Consider the following 16,264-nt stretch of genomic DNA (forward strand, 5'->3'; position numbering starts at 1 on the left):
GTGGGGAAGCAAAATTTAATGTCAACCATTGGAGCCAAAGGAGACCTGGAGAGAACAAACAAACTGGTGGGATTTCTGCACTCCACTGGTTTGTACAAGATGATCTAAGGAAATAACGACTTCTAACTGAGGGGGGCAGCAATACGCCGATGCTGCGTCAAGCCTGCCATACCAAAAGAAGAAGAAGAAGAAGAACCCGTGAACCGGAAACACACCGCCCGCATTTCCTGTTTCCGTCAACACACACGTGTGTATATGAGTGAAGACAAAACGACAGAGAACCTCCACAGAACCCGTTTAGAAGCGTCCACAGTCCGGTGTGCAGGTCCTGGTCCACAGTCCGCCATGTTGGAGCAGCTGGGTCTGATCGGGACGATCCGGGACGAGGACGAGAGTCCGGAGGAACCCGACACCGAGTCCGAGCAGGAGGTGAGTCAGGCCGTCCACACAGCTCAGACTGTCCCCGGCTGATGGTGAACCAGGGCCCGGCCTGAAAACAGCACATTTACCGCTGATTGATCCCGAAGGTTCCGGACGAGTTTAACTCACGTGTAAAAGTACAAACTACAGACAGAGCTGGTGACGAACACTGGATTTATTTTAACATTTAAATCAAACTACAGGTTTTATTATTTTAAACAGAATGAAAATCTTGTGTCGAAACATTTGAACATGAACTTCAGTCAGTGAGACATAAAGAGAGAGACAGACAGACTCAGTGTGGTTTATAATGATGGACACAGACTGTGGTGCAGGTTCACACTGTGTGTGTGTGTACCTGCTCTGCTTTAATATGATATGTTAATATATGTTCACTCTGTGTCTGTACCTGCTCTGCTTTAATATGATATGTTAATATATGTTCACTCTGTGTCTGTACCTGCTCTGCTTTAATATGATATGTTAATATATGTTCACTCTGTGTCTGTACCTGCTCTGCTTTAATATGATATGTTAATATATGTTCACACTGTGTGTGTACCTGCTCTGCTTTAATATGATATGTTAATATATGTTCACTCTGTGTCTGTATCTGCTCTGCTTTAATATGATATGTTAATATATGTTCACTCTGTGTCTGTACCTGCTCTGCTTTAATATGATATGTTAATATATGTTCACTCTGTGTGTGTCTGTACCTGCTCTGCTTTAGTGTTGTAGGGCTGAGTATTTCTTGTCTATATAAATATATATATTTGTTAATTATATGAGATGGTTGTCATGAAAATCCCAGTAAATACTCTGATGTGTTTTTATTAAAATATAAACTCTAATTCTTCAGTTTGAGATTGAATCAGATCATTGCAATGTTTTTATTTCATCTGACAGTGATGTGTGTGTGTGTGTGTGTGTGTTCGTTCCAGGATGAGCCGATTGTCCTGAACAGGAAGAAGAAGTTTGGGAGTCGTGGGGCAAAAGACTTCAATGCTGACTTTGAGTTTGGAGAGAGAGACGGACTGATCCATGACGAGGACTGGGCGATGGCTGACGTCATGAAACAGCTGAAGAACAAGGTAAAACCCTGAGATTATACTGTGTCACTCGGAACGTTTCCATGAACATCATAAACATGTCAGTGTGAGTGAAATGGTCCTGCAGTGAATGTGTCACAGTGGGACTAACACACCCAGATCATGTGACTCCTGCATGTATACAGTCAATCAGACCTTCTCCTGCAGTGTTTTGGTCCCGTAGGGTTCTCCTGCTGTGTTTTGGTCCCGTAGGGTTCTCCTGCTGTGTTTTAGTCCCGTAGGGTTCTCCTGCTGTGTTTTGGTCCCGTAGGGTTCTCCTGCTGTGTTTTGGTCCCGTAGGGTTCTCCTGCTGTGTTTTAGTCCCGTAGGGTTCTCCTGCTGTGTTTTGGTCCCGTAGGGTTCTCCTGCTGTGTTTTGGTCCCGTAGGGTTCTCCTGCTGTGTTTTAGTCCCGTAGGGTTCTCCTGCTGTGTTTTGGTCCCGTAGGGTTCTCCTGCTGTGTTTTAGTCCCGTAGGGTTCTCCTGCTGTGTTTTAGTCCCGTAGGGTTCTCCTGCAGTGTTTTGGTCCCGTAGGGTTCTCCTGCTGTGTTTTAGTCCCGTAGGGTTCTCCTGCTGTGTTTTGTGACTGTGTTCTGTGTTTGCAGAGAACCGCGACCACTCTGGACCAGAAAATCGAGAAAATCAGAAAGAAGAGGAAGGCTGAGGTGAGTCTGCTGTGACGTTCTATTTCCTGCCTGGTCAAGTTCCACTTCCTGTGTTTAAGGTGGATGTGTTTTGTTGTGCAGGAGAAATCAGCTCAGAGTGACACCGCTGAAGGTTTTGCAGGGAAGAACCAGGAGGAGGATGAAGAGCAGGATGAAGAGCAGGATGTGAAGCCTGCTGTGGCAGAGGCTGATGGAGGTAGTGATGATGATGAGGAGCAGGAGGATGATGAAGAGGAAGATGAGTTTGATTCGAGTGATGAAGAGATTCTGACCAAATCAGGTGAGTCCATCAGAGGCTTTTATTTTTTATTTCTGACAGGAAGTCGAAACATTTGAATTATTTCAATTATTTTAATTCAGATATTTTAATAAACAAAAAAAATCAATAAATCAGTTTAATAATAATGAATTTATTGATAATAAATGATAAACAATAATCAGTCCAGGTAAACAAACATCAGCTCTGAACACAAAACTAAACTTTATTTAATTTTCATGTTAAAAATGTAAAAGAAACAAAAAAGAAGAAAAAAGTTTGACATAACTTCAGTGTTTTATTTTGATGGTTGACTTCCTGTTTCCTGTCAGACACCCTGAGAGACAAAGAACGACGGGGGAAGAAGAGGAAGGTGGGAGAGGAGGTGAGGAGGCGGAGCTGATGATGTCAGGTTCATCAACAGTTTGACCTGGGTTGCCATGGTAACAGCTGTGTGTTTTCAGGCTGCGGAGTCGTTCTACGAAGACGCGTCTCAGTACGACGATCAGCTGACCTTTGATGACATGAACCTGTCCCGCCCCCTCCTCAAGGTAAACCTTCAACTACCCCCCCCCCCCCACCTCCATTAGCCACACCCCCAGGACTGCCGCCCCCCTCCGTCTTGGTTGTAGTTTGTAACTTCCTGTTGTGACCCTGCAGGCCATCACAGCTCTGGGCTTCAAACAGCCGACTCCCATCCAGAAGGCCTGTGTTCCTGTGGGCCTGCTGGGCAGAGACCTGTGCGCCTGTGCTGCCACTGGGACAGGTAAGGCTGGTTTACTGGGACCACTTCATCATACTGGGAGGAACCACAGAGGTTCATAAATATATTCCTTTGTCTCCTCAGGGAAGACGGCAGCCTTCATGCTGCCGGTGTTGGAGCGTTTGGTTTATAAGCCCAGGACATCCCAGGTTACCCGGGTCTTGGTTCTCGTTCCTACCAGAGAGTTGGGGATCCAGGTTCACTCTGTTGCCCGCCAGCTCGCCCAGTTCACCTCCATCACCACCTGCCTGGCTGTCGGTATGACTGCTTCCTGTTTCCTGTTAACTGACAGTTTACTGACGGACTGGAACTCTGGACTCAGTCTGACTCAGGTAACCTGTCTCGTTGTGTGTCCAGGTGGGTTGGACTTGAAGTCTCAGGAGGCGGCATTGAGGGCGGGGCCAGATGTTCTCATAGCTACACCTGGTCGGCTGATTGATCACCTTCACAACACGCCAAGCTTTGAGCTGACTCACATTGAAATCCTGATCCTGGACGAGGCCGACAGGTAAACACTGACACCTGTCATCATGGAGGGGTCAGCTGTGACACAATGACTCACCTGTGAGGTTCTGTTCCTGTGTTTCCCTCTCAGGATGTTGGACGAGTACTTTGAGGAGCAGATGAAGGAGATCATCAGGTTGTGTTCCTACAACAGACAGACCATGCTGTTCTCCGCCACCATGACTGAGGAGGTGTGTGTCATGTGCCCATGTGTTTGAGAGTGTGTCATGTGACCATGTCTCCATGTGTTTGAGAGTGTGTCATGTGCCCATGTCTCCATGTGTTTGAGAGTGTGTCATGTGACCATGTCTCCAGGTGTTTGAGAGTGTGTCATGTGCCCATGTCTCCATGTGTTTGAGAGTGTGTCATGTGACCATGTCTCCAGGTGTTTGAGAGTGTGTCATGTGACCATGTCTCCATGTGTTTGAGAGTGTGTCATGTGCCCATGTCTCCATGTGTTTGAGAGTGTGTCATGTGTCCATGTCTCCATGTGTTTGAGAGTGTGTCATGTGTCCATGTCTCCAGGTGTTTGAGAGTGTGTCATGTGTCCATGTCTCCATGTGTTTGAGAGTGTGTCATGTGACCATGTCTCCAGGTGTTTGAGAGTGTGTCATGTGACCATGTCTCCAGGTGTTTGAGAGTGTGTCATGTGACCATGTCTCCAGGTGTTTGAGAGTGTGTCATGTGACCATGTCTCCATGTGTTTGAGAGTGTGTCATGTGCCCCATGTGTTTGAGAGTGTGTCATGTGACCATGTCTCCATGTGTTTGAGAGTGTGTCATGTGACCATGTCTCCAGGTGTTTGAGAGTGTGTCATGTGCCCATGTCTCCAGGTGTTTGAGAGTGTGTCATGTGACCATGTCTCCATGTGTTTGAGAGTGTGTCATGTGCCCATGTCTCCATGTGTTTGAGAGTGTGTCATGTGACCATGTCTCCATGTGTTTGAGAGTGTGTCATGTGACCATGTCTCCAGGTGTTTGAGAGTGTGTCATGTGCCCATGTCTCCATGTGTTTGAGAGTGTGTCATGTGTCCATGTCTCCATGTGTTTGAGAGTGTGTCATGTGACCATGTCTCCAGGTGTTTGAGAGTGTGTCATGTGACCATGTCTCCAGGTGTTTGAGAGTGTGTCATGTGACCATGTCTCCATGTGTTTGAGAGTGTGTCATGTGCCCCATGTGTTTGAGAGTGTGTCATGTGACCATGTCTCCATGTGTTTGAGAGTGTGTCATGTGACCATGTCTCCAGGTGTTTGAGAGTGTGTCATGTGCCCATGTCTCCAGGTGTTTGAGAGTGTGTCATGTGCCCATGTCTCCATGTGTTTGAGAGTGTGTCATGTGTCCATGTCTCCATGTGTTTGAGAGTGTGTCATGTGACCATGTCTCCAGGTGTTTGAGAGTGTGTCATGTGACCATGTCTCCAGGTGTTTGAGAGTGTGTCATGTGACCATGTCTCCAGGTGTTTGAGAGTGTGTCATGTGACCATGTCTCCATGTGTTTGAGAGTGTGTCATGTGCCCCATGTGTTTGAGAGTGTGTCATGTGACCATGTCTCCATGTGTTTGAGAGTGTGTCATGTGCCCATGTCTCCAGGTGTTTGAGAGTGTGTCATGTGCCCATGTCTCCAGGTGTTTGAGAGTGTGTCATGTGCCCATGTCTCCAGGTGTTTGAGAGTGTGTCATGTGACCATGTCTCCAGGTGTTTGAGAGTGTGTCATGTGACCATGTCTCCAGGTGTTTGAGAGTGTGTCATGTGCCCATGTCTCCATGTGTTTGAGAGTGTGTCATGTGACCATGTCTCCAGGTATTTGAGAGTGTGTCATGTGACCATGTCTCCATGTGTTTGAGAGTGTGTCATGTGACCATGTCTCCAGGTGTCTGAGAGTGTGTCATGTGACCATGTCTCCATGTGTTTGAGAGTGTGTCATGTGCCCATGTCTCCATGTGTTTGAGAGTGTGTCATGTGACCATGTCTCCAGGTGTTTGAGAGTGTGTCATGTGACCATGTCTCCATGTGTTTGAGAGTGTGTCATGTGACCATGTCTCCATGTGTTTGAGAGTGTGTCATGTGACCATGTCTCCATGTGTTTGAGAGTGTGTCATGTGACCATGTCTCCAGGTGTTTGAGAGTGTGTCATGTGACCATGTCTCCAGGTGTTTGAGAGTGTGTCATGTGCCCATGTCTCCATGTGTTTGAGAGTGTGTCATGTGCCCATGTCTCCATGTGTTTGAGAGTGTGTCATGTGACCATGTCTCCATGTGTTTGAGAGTGTGTCATGTGACCATGTCTCCAGGTGTTTGAGAGTGTGTCATGTGACCATGTCTCCAGGTGTTTGAGAGTGTGTCATGTGACCATGTCTCCAGGTGTTTGAGAGTGTGTCATGTGACTATGTCTCCATGTGTTTGAGAGTGTGTCATGTGACCATGTCTCCATGTGTTTGAGAGTGTGTCATGTGACCATGTCTCCAGGTGTTTGAGAGTGTGTCATGTGCCCATGTCTCCAGGTGTTTGAGAGTGTGTCATGTGACCATGTCTCCAGGTGTTTGAGAGTGTGTCATGTGACCATGTCTCCAGGTGTTTGAGAGTGTGTCATGTGACCATGTCTCCAGGTGTTTGAGAGTGTGTCATGTGACCATGTCTCCAGGTGTGTGAGAGTGTGTCATGTGACCATGTCCAGGTGTGTGAGAGTGTGTCATCTGACCTGTGTCTCCAGGTGAAGGATCTGGCGGCGGTCTCGTTGAAGCAGCCAATCAGGATCTTTGTTAACAGTAACACTGATGTCGCTCCTTTTCTGCGACAAGAGTTTGTCCGAATCCGACAAAACAGAGAGGGAGACCGAGAGGCCGTGGTGGCAGGTAAGTACTGATAACCCTGCACAACCAACACTAACACTGTGGTTCTGTATGTACTGACACTGTGTTTTGTCAGCTCTACTGACTCGGACGTTCCAGGATCACGTGATGTGTTTCACTCAGACAAGGAAACAGGCTCACAGATTGCACATCCTGCTGGGACTGATGGGACTGAAGGTCGGAGAACTGCATGGAGAACTGAGCCAGAACCAGAGACTGGAGAACCTCAGGTACACAGACAGAACCAGAGACTGGAGAAGCTCAGGTACACAGACAGAACCACAGACTGGAGAAGCTCAGGTAGACTGGAGAACCTCAGGTACACACAAAGAACCAGAGACTGGAGAACCTCAGGTAGACTGGAGAACCTCAGGTACACACAAAGAACCAGAGACTGGAGAACCTCAGGTAGACTGGAGAACCTCAGGTACACATAGAACCAGAGACTGGAGAACCTCAGGTACACAGACAGAACCAGAGATTGGAGAACCTCAGGTAGACTGGAGAACCTTAGGTACATAGACAGAACCAGAGACTGGAGAACCTCAGGTACACAGACAGAACCAGAGACTGGAGAACCTTAGGTACATAGACAGAACCAGAGACTGGAGAACCTCAGGTACACAGACAGAACCAGAGACTGGAGAACCTCGGGTACACACAGAACCACAGACTGGAGAAGCTCAGGTACACAGACAGAACCAGAGACTGGAGAACCTCAGGTAGACTGGAGAACCTCAGGTACACACACAGAACCAGAGACTGGAGAACTTCAGGTACACAAACAGAACCACAGACTGGAGAAGCTCAGGTACACACACAGAACCAGAGGCTGTAGAACCTCGGGTACACAGACAGAACCAGAGACTGGAGATCCTCGGGTACACACAGAACCAGAGACTGGTGACAAGGGGAGGTCACTGTGTACGTGAGAAGTTTGACTTTGAGGAAAAATGAAAATCACTCTCACCCAGATTTTAACAGTTAGTTTAAATGTTTCGTCCCAGATTTTTATATTTATCTATTATTTGAATCAGCCTTCAGTAATCTCCTGTCTGTCAGCCTTTAGAACTCACCCTCTGTGTTCTCGTTGTTCTCCAGGCGGTTTAAAGACGATCAGATTGATATCTTGGTGGCGACAGATGTAGCAGCCAGAGGTCTGGACATCGACGGAGTGAAAACGGTGAGTTACTTCCCTCATTATGGAGTTAATGTGAAGTTAATGTGGAGTTATTATGGAGTTAATTTTGAGTTATTGTGGAGTAATTATGGAGTTAATGTGGAGTTATTATGGAGCTTATGTGGAGTTATTATGAAGTTAGTATGGAGTTAATGTGGAGTTTATGTGGAGTTATTATGGAGTTAGTATGGAGTTAATTTTGAGTTATTATGGAGTTAGTATGAACTTAATGTGGAATTATTATGGAGTTATTGTGGAGTTAATATGGAGTTAGTATGGAGTTAATGTGGAGTTATTATGGAGTTTATGTGGAGTTATTATGGAGTTAATGTGGAGTTATCATGGAGTTATTATGGAGTAAATGTGAAGTTAATGTGGAGTTATTATGGAGTTAATTTTGAGTTATTGTGGAGTTATTATGGAGTTAATGTGGAGTTAGTTAGTATGGAGTTAATGTGGAGTTATTATGGAGTTAATGTGAAGTTATTATGGAGTTAGTATGGACTTAATGTGGAGTTATTATGGAGTTACTGTGGAGTTAATGTGGAGTTGATATGGAGTTAGTATGGAGTTAATGTGGAGTTATTATGGAGTTTATGTGGAGTTATTATGGAGTTAATGTGGAATTATTATGGAGTTAGTATGGACTTAATGTGGAGTTATTATGGAGTTATTGTGGAGTTAATGTGGAGTTGATATGGAGTTAGTATGGAGTTAATGTGGAGTTATTGAGTTTATGTGGAGTTAGTATGGAGTTAGTATGGAGTTAATGTGGAGTTATTATGGAGTTATTATGGAGTTAGTATGGAGTAAATGTGAAGTTAATGTGGAGTTATTATGGAGTTAATTTTGAGTTTTTGTGGAGTTATTATGGAGTTAATGTGGAGTTAGTTAGTATGGAGTTAATGTGGAGTTATTATGGAGTTAATGTGGAGTTATTATGGAGTTAATTTTGAGTTATTGTGGAGTTATGGAGTTAATGTGGAGTTAATATGGAGTTAGTATGGAGTTAATGTGGAGTTATCATGGAGTTATTATGGAGTAAATGTGGAGTTATTATGGAGTTATTGTGGAGTTAATGTGGAGTTATTATGGAGTTAATGTGGAGTTATTATGGAGTTAATTTTGAGTTATTGTGGAGTTATGGAGTTAATGTGGAGTTAATATGGAGTTAGTATGGAGTTAATGTGGAGTTATTATGGAGTTATTATGGAGTAAATGTGAAGTTAATGTGGAGTTATTATGGAGTTAATTTTGAGTTATTGTGGAGTTATTATGGAGTTAATGTGGAGTTAGTTAGTATGGAGTTAATGTGGAGTTATTATGGAGTTAATGTGGAGTTATTATGGAGTTAATTTTGAATTATTGTGGAATTATGGAGTTAATGTGGAGTTAATATGGAGTTAGTATGGAGTTATTATGGAGATAATGTGGCGTTATTATGGAGTTAGTATGGAGTTTATGTGGAGATTATGTGGAGATATTATGGAGTTATTATGGAGTTAGAGTGGAGTTAGTATGGAGTTAATGTGGAGTTATCATGGAGTTTATGTGGAGTTACTGTCTAAATAGACGCCATATGGCGTGCGTCAAAACGCCTGCCTCCATTATATTCTATGAACAAACCCATAACGGCGCCGGGCGACGCGCCTGCGCTCTGTTTCAGCCCACTGCTCTATTTCCAGCCTGGCCAGCGCTGTGAGAAAAGCCTTTTATGTACGTCTCGGCCGCAGTATGCTTAGGATGCCTAACGTTATTAAGTTTTTCAAATTTTTAATAAGACGATTTTGGTCAGGAACTCACCCGTGAAATCCAAGTTGTTGTTGCCTCAAAGTTTTTCCTCTTCTTCTTCAGTTACTAGCCGTTGGCAACTGTTGGCAAATAGTGTAGGTACAGCCACCTAGCGGGCTGGGGTGGGAAATACACTTTAGTGTCGACAGTGCCGCTATGCGCCGCTGCCAGTGTGTGTTTGGGGGCGGCACTTGACGGCCACAGTGCCGCACCAGCGGCAGTGTGTGTTGCACTTCACTGTATTCTGCATTTGAGGTTCGGATAGTGAGCACTGTAGGTAGTTACTGTGGTAACTTCTGTTCTAAATCCACAGAAATAAACTGCTGTCAGATTTAAAACCAGCAGCTTTTCTGACAGATAGATCCTCTCTGATGACATGTCCATGTCCCTCTCTGTTCCTCTGTCCCTCTGTCCCCCTGTCTCTGTGTCACTATGTCGCTGTGTCCGTGTCCCTCCGTCTCTGTCTCTGTGTCTGTCCCTCTGTTTCTGTGTGTCTGTCCCTGTCCCTCTGTCTCTGTGTCGCTGTGTCCCTGTCCTTCTGTGTCTGTGAATGTGTCTCTGTGTCGGTGTGTCCCTGTTCTTCTGTGTCTGTCTCTGTGTCCCTGTCCCTCTGCCGCTGTGTCGCTGTGTCTCTGTGTCCCTGTGTCCCTGTCCCTCTGTTTCCCTGTCCTTCTGTCTCTGTGTCTCTGTCCTTCTGTCCCTGTCCCTCTGCCGCTGTGTCCCTGTGTCCCTGTGTCCCTGTCCCTCTGTCTCCCTGTCTTTCTGTCTCTGTGTCTCTGTCCTTCTGTCCCTGCCCCTCTGCCGCTGTGTCCCTGTGTCCCTGTCCCTCTGTCTCCCTGTCCTTCTGTCTCTGTCCCTGTCTGTCCCTCAGGTGATAAACTTCACCATGCCATCCACAGTGAAGCACTACGTCCACCGTGTCGGCCGCACGGCGAGAGCAGGTCGCTCAGGACGGTCGGTGTCTCTGGTTGGAGAGTCTGAGAGGAAGATGCTGAAGGAGGTGGTGAAATCAGCCAAGAGCAGCGTGAAGGCTCGTGTCCTGCCACCAGGTGAGAGAGAGAGAGAGAGAGAGAGAGAGAGAGAGAGAGAGAGAGAGAGAGAGAGAAGCTGGGTGGTTCAGGGAACCTGGGAGAGCAGGTGGGAGGTGACAGGACTAAGGGCGTGTAGTGATGGATCTGTGTGTGTGTGTGTGTGTGTGTGTGTGTCTATTGCCCAGAGGTCATCCTGAAGTTCAGAGATCTGATCTCCAAACTGGAGAAAGACGTGGATGCTGTGATGAAACTGGAGAGAGAGGAGCGAGAGCTGGCTGCGTCTGAGGCCAAGGTTCACGACCGCTCACCGTTACCATTTGATTTGCTGCTGTGTTTGTTCATAGAAACAATGAAACAATATTTTCTACAACCTTAAACTGCTCTGTGACGTCAGCTGATTCTCACCAGAGACTTTAGACATCTGTGTCGGCTTTCTTGTGTTTTCCTGTCAGCTTTGTCTGTTATTAAATCATTTGTGTGTGTGTGTGTAGTTGAGTGTGGCTCAGAAGCGCCTGGATGGCTCCGTCTCTTCTTCTCAGTCACAGCGAGTTTGGTTTCAGACTCAGCAGGAGAGGAAACAGAGCCGCAGTGAGTACTAATACACACTGTACTACAGAAAATGAACTCCTCTGCAGTATTTTAACTCCTCCTCCTCATCGTCAGTGTCAAAGGCTCTGCAGGAGTTCGATCTCGCTCTGAGGGGGAAGAAGAAGAGAGACAAGTTTGTTAATGACAGCAGGAAGAAGGAGCTGACGGTAAGAACTGTGAAGTAAATGTGCTGCATGTGTGATAAACCAATCAGTTAATAATCAATTAGGTGTCATGTGATCAGTTCAGGTTGTGTAATCAGTATGAAGTCTGTTGGAGGCAGCATCAGGTCAACATGTGAAGAACTAATGGAGATGCAGCGCCATCGTATTTCATCACAACAGACAGAAAGTGTTTTTATTGGATATTAAAAAACACAGTTGAGTCTTTCTAAAATCAATCAATCCACCCGCCCGTCTATTTTCATCCCCTTGTCCGGGGCCGGGGCTCGGGGCCAGCAGGCTAAGCACAGTACTCCATCCATGCCTCTCACCATCAACACTTCTAGCTCCTCCTGGAGGATCTTGAGGCGTTCCAAGACCAGATGAGATCTGTAATCCCTCCAGCGTGTTCTTGGTCGGCCCCGGGGCCTCCTACCAGCTGGACCAGGAGGATCCTGATCACTGGCCGCTGTTAACGTAAAGGAGCAGCGGCTCTGCTCTGAGGCTGAGCCTGAGACAGGTTCTGCTTTCCTTATTCTCACGGTCTGCCAGAACTTCTTTGAGGCCAACCGAAGGTCCTTCTCCATAGCCTCCTCGATCTCCTCCCACACCCAGGTTTTTGCTTCAGTGACCAGCTGTAGCCTTCCTGATCAACCAGTACCTGTCTGCTCCCTCAGTACACACCTGGACCAACCAAACCCAAAAGCCCTCCTTCGTCGGCCTCCGTCGTTGCTGGTGTCCGTCAGCAGGTCCTTAGGTTGCTGCCATGACAAGCAACAACGACCTTCTGACCCCAGCCTTTAGCAGCTGCCTCCAAAATGGCACTCAGACTCCATGTTCCCAACAGGAACAGGATGCATGTGGGAGTTGAAGACCCCACAGACACTGCCCTCAGACAGACGTTCCCAGTTCTCCCTCACTACCAATTGGGTTTACCAGGTCTGTCGGGCAGCCTCCCACCATCTGATCCAACTCACCAGCAGGTGGTGATCAGCTGACAGCTCTGCTCCTCTCTTCAGTTTCTGAGACAACCGGCCGTAGATCAGATGATACCACCACACAGTCAATCATCGACCTTTGGCCTCAGGTGTTCTGAACCTCCCTGTGCTCAAACATGGTGTTTGTTATGGCCAATCCGTGATTCACACAGAGGTCCAATAGGAAAACAACATTCTGGTTCAGATCAGGAAGGCTGATCACACCCCTCCTGGTTTCTCCATCATTGCCCATGTGAGCATGGAAGTCCTTCAGAAGAACTATGGAGTCCCATCAGAACCTTTTCCAGGACACCTCCAGAGACTCCAAGAAGGCGGTACACAACCGTCAGAGACCTCCTCCCAGCAAGTCCCTGTCACACCGAACTGACCCTGCCGTTCCTCACAGAGAACTCCAACACATTACATTTATTTAACATTTATTACAGCTTCAGCTGGACAGAGTGAGAGCTCACTGTCTAATCAGTGATCTTTGTCTGTCTGTCTGTCTGTGTCTGTCTGTCTGTCTGTCAGTCTGAGGAGCGCGCTCAGTTCGAGATCTTGAAGGCTCAGATGTTCGCTGAACGGGCGGCCAAGAGAGAGAGACGACCAAAGAGAGCGCGAGCGATGCCGGACGATGAGACGCCGACTAAACGTCAGATAATACTACAGATGAACTACATTAATACACACATATACTACATCAGTACTTTATATACACATATACCACATCAGTACTTTATATACACAGATGTACTACATCAGTACTTTATATACACATATATACCACATCAGTACTTTATATACACAGATGTACCACATCAGTACTTTATATACACAGATGTACCACATCAGTACTTTATATACACATATACCACATCAGTACTTTATATATACACATATACCACATCAGTACTTTATATACACAGATGTACCACATCAGTACTTTATATACACACATATACCACATCAGTACTTTATATACACAGATGTACCACATCAGTACTTTATATACACATATATACCACATCAGTACTTTATATACACAGATGTACCACATCAGTACTTTATATACACACATACCACATCAGTACTTTATATATACACATATACCACATCAGTACTTTATATACACAGATGTACCACATCAGTACTTTATATACACACATATACCACATCAGTACTTTATATACACAGATGTACCACATCAGTACTTTATATACACATATATACCACATCAGTACTTTATATACACAGATGTACCACATCAGTACTTTATATACACATATATACCACATCAGTACTTTATATACACAGATGTACCACATCAGTACTTTATATACACATATATACCACATCAGTACTTTATATACACATATACCACATCAGTACTTTATATACACACATATACCACATCAGTACTTTATATATACACATATACCACATCAGTACTTTATATACACAGATGTACCACATCAGTACTTTATATACACACATATACCACATCAGTACTTTATATACACAGATGTACCACATCAGTACTTTATATACACATATATACCACATCAGTACTTTATATACACACATATACCACATCAGTACTTTATATACACATATACCACATCAGTACTTTATATACACATATATACCACATCAGTACTTTATATACACATATATACCACATCAGTACTTTATATACACATATACCACATCAGTACTTTATATACACATATATACCACATCAGTACTTTATATACACAGATGTACCACATCAGTACTTTATATACACATATATACCACATCAGTACTTTATATACACAGATGTACCACATCAGTACTTTATATACACATATATACCACATCAGTACTTTATATACACACATATACCACATCAGTACTTTATATACACAGATGTACCACATCAGTACTTTATATACACATATATACCACATCAGTACTTTATATACACAGATGTACCACATCAGTACTTTATATACACACATACCACATCAGTACTTTATATACACATATATACCACATCAGTACTTTATATACACATATATACCACATCAGTACTTTATATACACAGATGTACCACATCAGTACTTTATATACACATATACCACATCAGTACTTTATATACACACATATACCACATCAGTACTTTATATATACACATATACCACATCAGTACTTTATATATACAGATGTACCACATCAGTACTTTATATACACACATATACCACATCAGTACTTTATATATACACATATACCACATCAGTACTTTATATACACAGATGTACCACATCAGTACTTTATATACACACATATACCACATCAGTACTTTATATACACAGATGTACCACATCAGTACTTTATATACACATATATACCACATCAGTACTTTATATACACACATATACCACATCAGTACTTTATATACACACATATACCACATCAGTACTTTATATACACATATATACCACATCAGTACTTTATATACACAGATGTACCACATCAGTACTTTATATACACAGATGTACCACATCAGTACTTTATATACACATATATACCACATCAGTACTTTATATACACAGATGTACCACATCAGTACTTTATATACACGTATACCACATCAGTACTTTATATACACATATATACCACATCAGTACTTTATATACACATATATACCACATCAGTACTTTATATACACACATATACCACATCAGTACTTTATATATACACATATACCACATCAGTACTTTATATACACAGATGTACCACATCAGTACTTTATATACACATATATACCACATCAGTACTTTATATACACAGATGTACCACATCAGTACTTTATATACACGTATATACCACATCAGTACTTTATATACACATATATACCACATCAGTACTTTATATACACAGATGTACTACATCAGTACTTTATATACACATATATACCACATCAGTACTTTATATACACATATATACCACATCAGTACTTTATATACACATATATACCACATCAGTACTTTATATACACAGATGTACCACATCAGTACTTTATATACACATATACCACATCAGTACTTTATATACACACATATACCACATCAGTACTTTATATATACACATATACCACATCAGTACTTTATATACACAGATGTACCACATCAGTACTTTATATACACAGATGTACCACATCAGTACTTTATATACACAGATGTACCACATCAGTACTTTATATACACATATATACCACATCAGTACTTTATATACACAGATGTACCACATCAGTACTTTATATACACGTATACCACATCAGTACTTTATATACACATATATACCACATCAGTACTTTATATACACATATATACCACATCAGTACTTTATATACACACATATACCACATCAGTACTTTATATACACAGATGTACCACATCAGTACTTTATATACACAGATGTACCACATCAGTACTTTATATACACATATATACCACATCAGTACTTTATATACACAGATGTACCACATCAGTACTTTATATACACGTATATACCACATCAGTACTTTATATACACATATATACCACATCAGTACTTTATATACACAGATGTACTACATCAGTACTTTATATACACATATATACCACATCAGTACTTTATATACACATATACCACATCAGTACTTTATATACACAGATGTATCACATCAGTACTTTATATACACATATATACCACATCAGTACTTTATATACACAGATGTACCACATCAGTACTTTATATACACATATATACCACATCAGTACTTTATATACACAGATGTACCACATCAGTACTTTATATACACAGATGTACTACATCAGTACTTTATATACACATATATACCACATCAGTACTTTATATACACATATACCACATCAGTACTTTATATACACATATACCACATCAGTACTTTATATACACAGATGTACTACATCAGTACTTTATATACACAG

At 43.2% G+C, this 16,264-nt stretch overlaps 1 protein-coding gene across 2 annotated transcripts in view; it reads left to right on the forward strand.

Moving 5' to 3' along the window:
• The first annotated feature begins 204 nt into the window (after positions 1-204).
• Positions 205-16,264, forward strand: part of ddx27 (DEAD (Asp-Glu-Ala-Asp) box polypeptide 27) — a 35,547-nt gene continuing 19,487 nt past the window's right edge. Inside the window, exons 1-18 of one of the 2 annotated variants that reach the window (XM_078172059.1) lie at positions 205-429; positions 1,365-1,514; positions 2,115-2,174; positions 2,256-2,454; positions 2,763-2,815; positions 2,895-2,981; positions 3,091-3,196; positions 3,278-3,451; positions 3,551-3,701; positions 3,789-3,888; positions 6,406-6,547; positions 6,621-6,774; positions 7,646-7,727; positions 10,387-10,564; positions 10,732-10,838; positions 11,038-11,134; positions 11,210-11,301; positions 12,804-12,924. In XM_078172059.1, the coding sequence (XP_078028185.1) occupies positions 256-429; positions 1,365-1,514; positions 2,115-2,174; positions 2,256-2,454; positions 2,763-2,815; positions 2,895-2,981; positions 3,091-3,196; positions 3,278-3,451; positions 3,551-3,701; positions 3,789-3,888; positions 6,406-6,547; positions 6,621-6,774; positions 7,646-7,727; positions 10,387-10,564; positions 10,732-10,838; positions 11,038-11,134; positions 11,210-11,301; positions 12,804-12,924 (2,227 nt within the window). In that variant the 5' untranslated portion in view covers positions 205-255. The remainder of the gene's footprint in view (positions 430-1,364; positions 1,515-2,114; positions 2,175-2,255; positions 2,455-2,762; positions 2,816-2,894; positions 2,982-3,090; positions 3,197-3,277; positions 3,452-3,550; positions 3,702-3,788; positions 3,889-6,405; positions 6,548-6,620; positions 6,775-7,645; positions 7,728-10,386; positions 10,565-10,731; positions 10,839-11,037; positions 11,135-11,209; positions 11,302-12,803; positions 12,925-16,264) is intronic. The other variant, XM_078172058.1, reaches the window with a different exon arrangement.

This window comes from Epinephelus lanceolatus, chromosome 1, assembly GCF_041903045.1.
Source record: "Epinephelus lanceolatus isolate andai-2023 chromosome 1, ASM4190304v1, whole genome shotgun sequence".
NCBI lineage: Eukaryota > Metazoa > Chordata > Actinopteri > Perciformes > Serranidae > Epinephelus > Epinephelus lanceolatus.